Below are 12,117 nucleotides of genomic sequence, written 5' to 3' on the forward strand. Positions count from 1 at the left end.
AATTAATGAGCTCTTAGGTGGTTCCCTGCATGAAACTTGGTCACAGGATTATAAAGTTGGAAACTTGTCTGATTCTTGATCACCACTATGTTTTGATTTATTTAGCTAATTTTGGACTTTGTTTTCTCCTGTTGTATGGCTAAAATGGACATGAATGATGTCTATAGAGCCAGTAATGGCTTCAGGAGAAATGCTTCAGCCGCTTTCAGGAATGATGTTTTAGAAATCTTTGAGAGTTCGTCGCGAGTTCATGAAGATGATGATGAAGCTTTAAAATGGGCTGCCCTGGAAAAGCTTCCCACTTTCGATCGTTTGAAAAAAGGTCTTTTGCTTGGGTCCAGAGGCGCCGTCAATGAGGTTGATATACAAGACCTTGGCTTTGAGGAAAGGAAACAACTGGTTGAAAGGCTGGTGAAGGTTGTGGAAGAAGATAATGAGAAGTTTCTGTTGAAGTTCAAGAATCGGATTGATAGGTAACAGGAGTCATTTTTCTGACTTGTTTTCCCTATTTGTTTGTAGTTTATTTCTGATATTTTCAAATGTGCTCGAGTTTCTCCAGAGTTGGGATAAATTTGCCAACAATAGAAGTCAGATTTGAGCACCTAAATGTTGAAACAGAAGTTCATGTAGGCAATAGAGCTTTGCCTAGTTTCAAAAACTTCTTTATTAATATCTTGGAGGTAAATTTTATCATCAGTCATCTGTTGAGTCTTTTTTAATCTGATAAGGTGATGTTTAATCTAACTCACTTTTCTCTTTAAGGGATTCGCGGCCTATCTTCACATAACCCCGAGCAGAAAGAAGCATCTCTCTATCCTACATGATGTTAGTGGGATCTTGAAGCCAGGCCGGTATGAAGTATCAAATCTTGTGAAATTAGTCTCTCGCTATTTCTAGACGACTTAATGTTATGGTTGTTCCTTTTTTCTTGGAAGAATGACGCTCCTTTTAGGTCCTCCGAGTTCTGGAAAGACGACACTTTTGTTGGCTTTGGCTGGAAAGCTCGATCCTGCTTTGAAGGTTAAGTTGCCAAACAGCTTTTGCTATTTTACTTCTTCCAGTTTGTTCTGCATTGAATAAAGAGAAGCTATCGGATCAGCAGGTTTCAGGAACAGTGACATATAATGGACATAGCATGAAAGAATTTGTACCCGAAAGAACAGCTGCATACATAAGCCAGCATGATGTCCACATAGGAGAAATGACAGTAAGAGAAACAATGGCGTTCTCTGCAAGATGTCAAGGAGTTGGAAGCAGCTATGGTTTGTCGACATCTTTTGATCTTTCATTAACTCAAAGGATGAAGAAAGAAATGTCATCATCTTGTTGATGTTTCATGTTGAAATTTCTGCAGAAATGCTGGCAGAGTTGTCAAGAAGAGAAAAAGAAGCAAACATAAAGCCTGATCCTGATCTGGATATGTATATGAAGGTAAGAACGGTTCATCTCTCATAGTTACATTAAAGTGTCCCCAACTCTCCCTTTAGTTTACCTGCCCTTCTTCAATAACTATTCCTTTCAACGTAACATGTTTAAGTTCTATATAGTTTTTGAAGCTTACTTGTTATGCTTGATAGAAGTACCAAATCTTAAACTTTGAAAGTGGAGTTTCCACAAGGAAGTCACTTCCGGAGCTAGTAGCTAATGCAATAAACCTATGTGAGGACTAACTCTATTCCTAATCATAGGCAGCAGCTATGGAAGGACAAGAAACAAGCGTTGTAACAGATTATGTAATGAAGGTAGCCTAAGTCATTAAGTATTTATAGTAGAAGGACTTTTGGAAGGACAAGTATTTTATCCATCTAACTTAATTATCTTGCAGATTTTGGGATTGGAAATTTGTGCGGACACTATGGTAGGAGATCAAATGATTAGGGGAGTCTCTGGAGGCCAAAGAAAACGTGTTACAACAGGTAGAGAGGTCATCTCTATGCGTAAAAGGGTTTGGTTATTGTATTTAAGCTGTTGGTCTGACTTTTCATTTGTTAAAATCACAGGAGAGATGCTGGTTGGACCAGCTAAGGCCCTATTCATGGATGAGATATCCACCGGCTTAGATAGCTCTACAACTTTTCAAGTTGTTAACTCAATTAGACAATTTGTCCATATTCTCAATGGCACTGCTATTATTGCCCTCCTGCAGCCTGAACCTGAGACATTTGATCTGTTTGATGATATTATTCTGATATCCGAGGGCCGGATTGTTTATCAGGGACCCCGGGAGAACGTGCTTGAGTTCTTCCAATCTATGGGTTTCAGATGCCCTCAGAGGAAAGGATTGGCTGACTTCTTGCAAGAAGTAGGCATCTGGATGATTAAAACTCATGAACATCCATCATGCATGACTCTCATTCTAATGTAACTGAACATCGTACCTTTTTCCAACTCCAATATTCTGATAACAGCTTCCTTGATTCAGGTAACTTCAAAGAAAGATCAGCGGCAGTATTGGGCACACCATGACAGGCCTTATAGGTATATTACTGTTGGGGAACTAGCAGAAGCTTTCAAATCATTTGAAATCGGGCAGAAACTTAATGCTGAACTCTCAAACCCATTCGACAAGAGTAAAAGCCACCCAGCTGCTTTGTCAACTGCAAAGTACGGTGTTAGCAAAAAGGAGATTCTAAAAGCTTGTGCCTCCCGAGAACTCTTGCTTGTGAAGAGAAACTCATTTGTTTACCTCTTCAGGATCTTTAGGGTCAGCATTCATGTCTTTCATGCCTTATCTTTCTTTTGCTCTATATATGATGTGCTTCCCATAATGACTTTTTGAGTCAATCTGTAGCTTAGTGTGATGGGTGTCATTGCAATGACTATCTTCTTTCGTACTCGAATCCATAAAGACATAAACGGTGGACGAATGCTTGTCGGTTCTCTTTATTTCGCTGTTGCAACAATTTTTTTTGGTGGGGTCACCGACATATCCCTGACCATTCAAAAGCTTCCAGTCTTCTACAAGCAAAGAGATTTTTTGTTTTATCCTGCTTGGGCTTATGGACTTCCCTCATGGATAGTGAAAATGCCTGCTCAAGCTGTTGAAGTAGCTGCCTATGTGGCACTCACTTACTATGTAATTGGATATGATCCAAATGTTGGAAGGTAAACCGTCCATTTAACATGTCTGCTTAAGATTTCACTATTCTCATGTATGTCATTATCAGTCAAGAGTTCATCTTGCAGATTGTTCAAACAATACTTGCTAATCTTAGTTGAACTTCAGACGGCATCTGCAATATTCCGTTTCGTTGCAGCAGGCAGTAGGAATATGATTACTGCAAACACATATGGGTTTTTTATATTGCTCATAGCCGTGTCAATGAGTGGCTTTGTTCTCTCAAGAGGTACTGAATGTACTATGCAGATTCTTGTTATACGTCTCGTACTTAAAGAGACCTGATTCCTCAATTTTTTTCTCAAAACTTGTGATCAATGCTCTCCAGATAATGTAAAGAGCTGGTGGTTATGGGGTTACTGGACTTCACCGCTGATGTATGCAGCGAATGCACTTCTTGCAAATGAATTTACAGGCCACAGCTGGAGACAGGTATGCTTAAATATGCTGTGTCCACATTCTGAATCCTGATATTGTCTTTATTTCAAACATGTTAAGCTAATATATGAACTTTGATATTCTAAGGTTTTGTCGAAAGATAATGTGTCATTGGCAGTTGAGATTGTAAAATCTCGAGGTTATTTTCCAGGCGCGTACTGGTACTGGATAGGATTAGGGGCACTATTTGGCATGTTACTTTTATACAATGCATGCTTCATTCTGGCTCTGACATATCTTAACCGTGAGTATCTGAATTTTCCATCTTTTAACAATCTTCGCTTGTGTAAAGTTCATCAAGTAACATATTGTCAACATACTTCAGCATTGGGAAAGCCTCAACCTGTCCTGCTAGAAGATGAGACAAGAGATGAGAATGATGTTTTAACTACAGCGAGTGGTAAGTTTTTTTTGGCTTGGCACTCAATTACAATCCAAAACCAACAACACTGTACATGGTTATCTTCTACTTAATTTTTCTTGGCCTGATATGTTTGGATCTTGCAAAATCCAGAGAGAGATGATGAAAACAAAAACCAGGGAATCATTCTTCCATTTGAACAACACTGGATCACATTTGATGAGGTCAAGTACTCTGTAGACATGCCACAGGTAAGTAGCAGCAGAGTACTTTACTTTCTTGGGCGGAGCTGGACATTGGCAGCATTCTAGATGTAAAGGAGTAATTGTTTGGATGAGTTTCAGGAAATGAAAGATCGCGGTGCTACTGAAGATAGACTGTTACTTCTGAAGGGTGTGAGTGGAGCTTTCAGACCTGGAGTTCTCACTGCTCTGATGGGAGTTAGTGGGGCTGGTAAAACTACCCTTATGGACGTGCTGGCTGGTCGAAAGACAGGTGGATACATTGAGGGAAGGATTACAATTTCTGGTTATCCAAAAATGCAAGAGACCTTTGCTCGGATTTCTGGATACTGTGAACAGAATGACATCCATTCTCCATTTGTTACAGTTTATGAGTCTCTGCTGTTCTCAGCCTGGTTGCGTTTGCCCCCAGATGTTGATTCTGAAACCAGGAAGGTTAGAGGTCTAATGATATGTTTAACTTGATAATTCTATTCTACTGACAGAGAGATTAAAAGACTTCACTTGCTTTGATTTGACATGCTGACTTCCCACTTAAGAAACATGCAACACATTAGTTGGATTTTGTCATAGTTGAGATCCGAATATAAGACATCTTTGTAGCTGTCTACGATTTGAGGCACCAGCAGAATTTGAACTGGAAACGAAAAAAGACACTTGTAATAGTAGTATACATTCTGTGCATATTACAGATGTTCGTTGAGAAGGTAATGGAGCTTGTAGAGCTAACTCCAATAAGACAAGGATTAGTTGGGTTACCTGGGGTCAGTGGTCTATCAGCAGAGCAGCGAAAGAGGCTAACTATTGCTGTCGAGCTTGTTGCTAATCCATCCATAATATTCATGGATGAGCCAACTTCAGGCCTAGATGCAAGAGCTGCTGCAATTGTGATGAGAACCGTTAGGAACACAGTGGACACTGGAAGGACTGTGGTGTGCACAATCCATCAGCCTAGTATTGACATATTTGAGGCTTTCGATGAAGTAAGATGCTCCTGACAGATAAACAAATAACTGTACTTTTTCTCTGTGGTGCTCAACTTTTTCACTATGGAATTTGCAGCTGTTCCTGATGAAGCGAGGCGGACAAGAGATATATGTAGGGCCATTGGGTCAAGGTTCTTGCCATTTGATCCAGTACTTTGAGGTCAGTCAAGAACAATATAGAAAGTAATTCTGTATCTTTATTCGTGAATAAAATAGTAGTTTACGTTCTGATCATATCTTGTATCCAGGAAATTGAAGGAGTGAAGAAAATCAAGGATGGGTATAATCCAGCGACCTGGATGCTAGAGGTAACATCTTCAGGCCAAGAAACTATGCTGGGGATTGACTTTGCAGACCTGTATAAGAACTCAGAACTGTATAGGTCAGTTCATTTTGAGATTTAAGATTCCTGCTTTACAGGACTCATTAGATAAGCTGAGCACACAGTTTGCATATTTTAACAGTGCTAATATTCATATCGGTGTCAAATCTAGGAGGAATAAAGCTCTCATCAATGAGTTGAGTAGCCCGCGACCGGGCACGAGAGACTTGCATTTCCCAACTCAGTATGCGCAGCCATTATTCACTCAATTCCTGGCATGCCTGTGGAAACAACATTGGTCATACTGGCACAATCCTCTTTATACTGCTGTAAAGATACTATACACAATATTCGTATCGTTCATTGTAGGTTCAATGTTCTGGGATCTTGGTTCCAAGAAGTAAGTCGAAAATATATTATTATGAATCTTAGCTAAAGACATCATATTACTTGACTTTGGCAAAATGATTTGTAACGTCTTAACTTTGCAGGGATACTGAACAAGACATTTTTAATGCTATGGGGTCGATGTATGCCTCCGTCTTCCTTTTGGGGCAGCAAGGTTGCATGTCGGTGCAGCCTCTGGTGGCTGTTGAACGAACGGTCTCTTATAGAGAAAGGGCAGCTGGGATGTATTCTGCCTTGCCATTTGCCTTAGGACAGGTGATCAGGAAACTAACTATAAATACCTACACAAATCTTCGTTCTGCCGTGTTCTGTAGTCTTAGAGACAGGACATTATGATCATGATGATGATAATCATCATCATTACTATCTACATTTCTTCTTTGTGTGCTGCAGGTTGTCATTGAACTCCCATATACGTTCGCTCAGACGGTAATATACTGTCCGATTGTGTATGCTATGATCGGATTTGAATGGACAGCCGCAAAGTTCATGTGGTACACGTTCTTCATGTTCTTCACACTATCATACTTCTCATTCTTTGGCATGATGACACTGGCTGTGAGCCCTAATCAGCAAATTTCTAGCATCATTACCACTGCATTTTTCTCGTTATGGAATCTCTTCTCCGGATTTGTAATTCCAAGACCAGTACGTCCTTCGTTCTAATCTTCATAAAATGAGTTTTACACGACTACGCTAACACACTTGAATTGATTGTTTCGTTTATGTTTGTTTCAACGCAGAAAACGCCGGTGTGGTGGAGATGGTACCATTGGGCGTGCCCCGTGTCCTGGACTCTATACGGCTTGGTTTCGTCGCAGTTTGGAGACGTAAAAGACCAGTTTGACAGTAAGCAGTCAGTTCAAGATTTCGTGCGGACTTACTTTGGCTTCAGACACGATTTTATCGGTGTCGTTGCAGTTATGGTTGCAGCATTTGCACTTCTTTTTGCCTTTATATTTGCATGCTGCATCAGATCTTTGAATTTCCAACGGCGATAACTCTCATGATTAAACAGATATTTGCATATACCAATATATCGTTGTTTGTGTGAAAAAATCTCCCAACTTTTCTTGGTTTTTCCCTGAAAAGTATGGCAATAAATATGTATGACAGACCTTGTAATGTTAAAGAAGCAGCAGATTTCATTTCTCTATGAAGAACCATGATGTTAGTTCCAAGTACCCCCTCCTTTTGCCTGATTGAAAATTCTTATGGTAAATTGCATTCACACTCACCAAGCTTAACCTCTGTTTTCGTCTAATAAAAGATCCATTCGTTGGTCATAATTCACGAATTGACTGATTTTAACAAAAAAATTGACTGAAAATCTATATTTATTCTCGACTGACTTATTATAAGTTAAATATATCGTCATATACTAATGCATGAGAGGAGGCGCATCTTCACCTTTATAAGAATAATTTAATTATAAAAAAATTATTAGGCCTATAATAAGTTTGTACGTCAATTAAAAATAAAAATGGGATATCATTCAATTTTTTTGCTTATGTCTGCAGATTCTCTCGATCTATTAGATAAAAACAAAGAGAGGAAAAGTTTTAAATGCTTATCTTTATTGTGGCTTATTATAATGTTAAATTCAAAATCAAGGTATCAAGAACTTGTTAATTTATCAACAAAAAATAAAAATTAAAAAAAAAAAGTATCAAGGTGCAGTGTAGATATGCGGAGCCTTATTACCTTCTTGTAGTCACACCTAGAGCTGTAAATGATTCGATTTGAGTCGAACACGTCATTGTTCAAACTTATTTAAAATACTATCGAACTTAAAAATTTATTTTTTAATTTAATTTGATCATTGCTCTAATCAAGCTCAAATAAGCTTTAACCTGATCAAATACGAATCGAGTTTGAGTAATTTGGTATTTTTAATATATTTTTTATTATTTTATACAAATTAATCAAATTGTATTCGAGTCAAGTTTGAAAGCTTATTGAACAAAAAATTTTGTTTAAATTTAATTTGTTAAGTTTAACAAATCTAATCCAAACAACCTTTTATCAATCAACTTTAATCGAAAATCAAATAATTTGATTTAATTTGTAATCCTAACCACAGCTTCCCCTACTCTAGCACAGTCATGCATTTATCCCTCTATTGCAAGTGGGCAAACAGGTTTGAACTTTTATGGAGTAGAATGGACACTATTGTTCACCTAAACCAGTTGAAACTTTAACGTTGTGTTTGGATTTATGGATGTAAAGTTCCAGAAAAATTAACAGTACTGGTATTGACTTTTATTCTGATACTGATCTAGTTATAAACGATTGGGCCAATCCAAATTCGAATTATTTTCATATATATCTCATTTTACATCAATATGATTAATAATAGTAATAAGTTATAAATAATTCAATAACTCATATAAAGTGATACATATAACCACACATCGTGTAGGACTCGAACCCATGATCTTGAATTTGTTTATGAGATTTCAGTCTTAACCTTAACCACTACACTAAAATAATAAAATCTTTCGGTCCCGACTTGGGCCTTTGTAAAAAATCATCAAATTCGATAAGATAATAAGATAATAATTTTTTGAAAAATTCCTTTATAAATATTAGGTTCCATTAAAACTCTAAATTAATAATTCATAAATATTACAATTATAAATATTATGGTAATTTGCTAAAATATGAAATATGTAATGCTTTATGCATTTGATCATTCATGGATGATTTTGCGATGCCTTTTAGATGAGAAGACATGGTTGTGTGTTATGAATTATTTTATTGAGATTTATAAAGTATATGTTTCATTCATCAGGAATGGATATATTTAATTGGCTATAATAGTTATTTAACTGCAACAAATTAATTTAAACATGTATAATTAAGTAATTCCAATGAATTGATACATATGTCCATGAATATAATAGTTAATTGTATATAACGAATTTTTATTATACATGAATATATTTAATTAGTTACAAAGAATTGGCTGATGCATGAATATATCCAATGAAGCATATATGAATTCATTTATTTTCAATACATATGTACTAAATTTGCTGAATTTTAAAAGTCTCTTTTTAATTAATAAAATATTAATTTATCGATATATTAATAGCTCTCGAAATTAATAAAATTTTATGGTTCCAAAATTATTAATTTATAGAGATTTTACTGTAGTTCATATTTTGTCTCAAATATTTGATTTTTAGTTGTAACATGAATATGCGAGGAAAGGTTTTAAAAAAATGACTCTGTATCGAACGAATTAAAGATCCATCGACAATAATATTACGCAAATATAGGAATGATTTGAAATCTTAATTTTGTGAAATGGGATTATTCAAATAAAATTTTTAAAAAATAGTAATTAAACATTTGAAATCACTATGTTCGAATTTATATATGAATCCAAACACAACGCAAACAAGAAGCTTTGTTCTCACAAATGAAAGCATGCATGCATGCATACATACCTATCAATATATATCATTGTCACTGGAGTGTGGAAATTTTGAGTTTGATATTCAAATGGACTGTGAATTGTTAGACTGATGATGATTGATATCTCATAAATTAAAATATTTGACATTATTGGTTTATGTAAATCGTGGTGAATTTAAAATTGAACCACACAAATTCAATTATTTTAAGTTAATATGGATAAATAGAGATATTATGGTATTAAATATATTGGTAGGATATATTTTATCATTCGAATTATATTTATTTTTTATATTTTTTTTATTGTGTCAACTTATCCTTTCAACTTTGTCAAATTTGCATTTTTTCATATATTGTTATTCTTTGGTTAACTTTTCTGTCAGGAAAATATCACATATAATGCACATGTGATATTTAATGACAATGTGATGTAATGTTTTTCACATGTGCACTATATGTAACTTGTTTCTTCAATAAAAACTAATAAGAAAAAGTGTAAGTTTTGCAAAAGTTGAGATAATAAGTTAACAAAAAAAAAAAAAATGATAAAGTGTTAAGATTGACATAATTCGGATGACAAAATGTAATTTATCCTATACCGATATTCATAAATACTTTAGGGTTTCAAAATCTTTCATACTCATGAATATTTTAAGGTCTAAGAGGAAAATCATATTTTTGGTCCTATATGTTGCGTTCTTTTTTAATTTAGTCTAATTTGTTATGATTTTCTCATATTGCATCTCATAAATTAAAAAATTTTCCAATGTTAGTCATCACTTGCATTTATTTTTTCTAATAATTAATGGAAAATGCACGGCAGATGCTAATATTTCCATTAATTATTGGATGAAAGATGACTAAAATTGACATTTTTTTAACTTATGAGGTGCAATATGAGAAAACCATAATAAATGTACTAAATGAAAAAAATCAAAACATGTAGGACTAAAAATACAATTTTTCGAGTCTAAAACCTTACCCATATCCACTCATTTAATTTTATTGGATCTAAGATAGGATACAAGATCTACTACCCATTAAATAAGATACAGGTATACAGCTGTCCGGTTAAGTATGAATTTATTTATTTATTTTTTCTTCATATGAGTAGGGTATTACTTACCTATTTACAGGCCTACGTAGGATCATATTTTCGAATTTGGACTTTTTCTCAGTAACAATTATCCAAGTGTTTTATGCTATTTCTTTTGCTATGTTATTTATTATTATCTTTCCATTTCTAAATTTATCAAAGTGTTGATTGTTTTTTAAATAATTATTGATTTTTTACTAAAATATTAATACAATAGAACATTTCATAGTATTATCCACCTTTCCATGTCCAAATAATTTAACAATCTTCACATTGATCAGATGTAGGATTATAGGGGGAAAAAATGCAATTTTGGTTCCGACATCGTTGTAATATTTTCAATTCTACCCAATTTAAAAATTGCAATAGAGGACTGTAATTAGACAAATTAGTATATTTTTAGCCCATATCTTATCCAAAAAAAAGTTAAATTACCAAGAAAGTATTATATATTTTATACGTGATCTAGTTGATTTGAGATTTTTTAATTTCTTCGGCCACTGACGTGGCATGATGAATGTAAAGAAAAAAAAATAAAATTTTGGTCCAATAACTGTACGAAGGTTGACACATTTCATTCATATTTAACTAGGATAAAAATGCTACATCAGCAAAAGTGGCTGGAAAAATAAGAATCCCCAAATTAAAGGGATCACGAGCCAAACATATGCTAATTTATGATGAGTTTGGCATTTTTTTCGATGATGTTTGAACTAAATATTTTATGATGAGTTTTAACTAGGATACACTAATATTTTTTAATTATAGTCCTCAATTGTACATTCAAAATTTGGAAAAGGATCAAAAGGCCAATAAATAAATAAATAAATTGGTTGAAGCTAAATGGTGAAGGTTTTTATTGCTCAATAAAAGCTAAATCAGCATAAGTTACAAGAAAAGAATAAATTGTGGCTTAGAATCCTCTCACGACGCCTTAGACAAACCGCAATCTTGTGACTGGGAGCCCCCCCTATTTGCCCAACTTCTCACACAACTAAAGCTAATATAATTAAAAAACTAAAATTATGGCTATAAAGTGTTTGGATTTGTTTTTTAAAATAATTTAAAATAGATATTGTATCTTTGATATTGTGGTTTGGAACGACTACAGTTAGAAGGTTTGCTGCAATGTGAGTTACTACTGTTGATTGAAAGTCTTTGCCACTATTGATTGAAAGAAAAGGTAAATTATAACTATCTTTTTTTATGTTTGACATAATTATAAATATTTCTTTGTTATTTGAAGAATCTTAATATTCCCTGATCTTAACGGATGTCTAACAATTAGCCCATTCTGTTAGTCCCCATTAGGTTTTCGTCTATTTTTTTTATTGAACTGACTAAAATACTCTTGTGGACTAACAGTTATAATTTTATTTATTTTTTATGACTAAGTGAATAATTTTTTTGTAATCTTTCAAATTTTTTAATCCACTCTGTTCGATTCTTCAATAATTTTTATTTTTTTAAAAATACAATGAGGGCATAGTTGACAATGTCATATGAGTAGAAATAATTATTTCTTATGATTAATTGTAAATTTGGATGCTAATTTCACTTTGAGATTTTCATGCATCTTTTTCTGTCATTATTTTTTTTATAAATTTAATATTAATTTATTATTCTACATATATAATGTATATAATAAGTATTTTATAAAATATTTTATAATAAATAGTATTATAGAATTGGGTAAAATACACTTTGCCCCCTAAGCTATTTT

General features: G+C 34.1%; 1 protein-coding gene across 1 annotated transcript; it reads left to right on the plus strand.

Annotated features, from left to right (window-relative positions):
• The first annotated feature begins 54 nt into the window (after positions 1-54).
• LOC105157556 (pleiotropic drug resistance protein 1) lies at positions 55-7,038 on the plus strand. The gene is made up of 24 exons (XM_011073964.3): positions 55-473; positions 560-680; positions 763-851; positions 936-1,020; positions 1,103-1,262; positions 1,355-1,431; positions 1,689-1,742; positions 1,826-1,916; positions 2,001-2,302; positions 2,423-2,704; positions 2,792-3,105; positions 3,187-3,347; positions 3,447-3,550; positions 3,644-3,800; positions 3,882-3,956; positions 4,071-4,168; positions 4,262-4,594; positions 4,852-5,142; positions 5,222-5,305; positions 5,394-5,527; positions 5,640-5,867; positions 5,959-6,130; positions 6,269-6,523; positions 6,619-7,038. The coding sequence occupies exons 1-24, from the start codon at positions 136-138 to the stop codon at positions 6,874-6,876; spliced, it is 4,263 nt and encodes a 1,420-aa protein (XP_011072266.2). The 5' UTR covers positions 55-135; the 3' UTR covers positions 6,877-7,038.
• Positions 7,039-12,117: the final 5,079 nt, after the last annotated feature.

This window comes from Sesamum indicum, linkage group LG3, assembly GCF_026168435.1.
Source record: "Sesamum indicum cultivar Baizhima isolate 11 linkage group LG3, ASM2616843v1, whole genome shotgun sequence".
NCBI lineage: Eukaryota > Viridiplantae > Streptophyta > Magnoliopsida > Lamiales > Pedaliaceae > Sesamum > Sesamum indicum.

Bases quoted from the DNA above. Each gene is read 5' to 3' on its own strand.
- LOC105157556 (XM_011073964.3), top strand. From the start codon at position 136: ATGGCTAAAATGGACATGAATGATGTCTATAGAGCCAGTAATGGCTTC. The intron at 3,106-3,186 runs GTAAACCGTCCA...TTCATCTTGCAG, and splicing joins TATGATCCAAATGTTGGAAG to ATTGTTCAAACAATACTTGC. The intron at 6,524-6,618 runs GTACGTCCTTCG...GTTTCAACGCAG, and splicing joins GATTTGTAATTCCAAGACCA to AAAACGCCGGTGTGGTGGAG.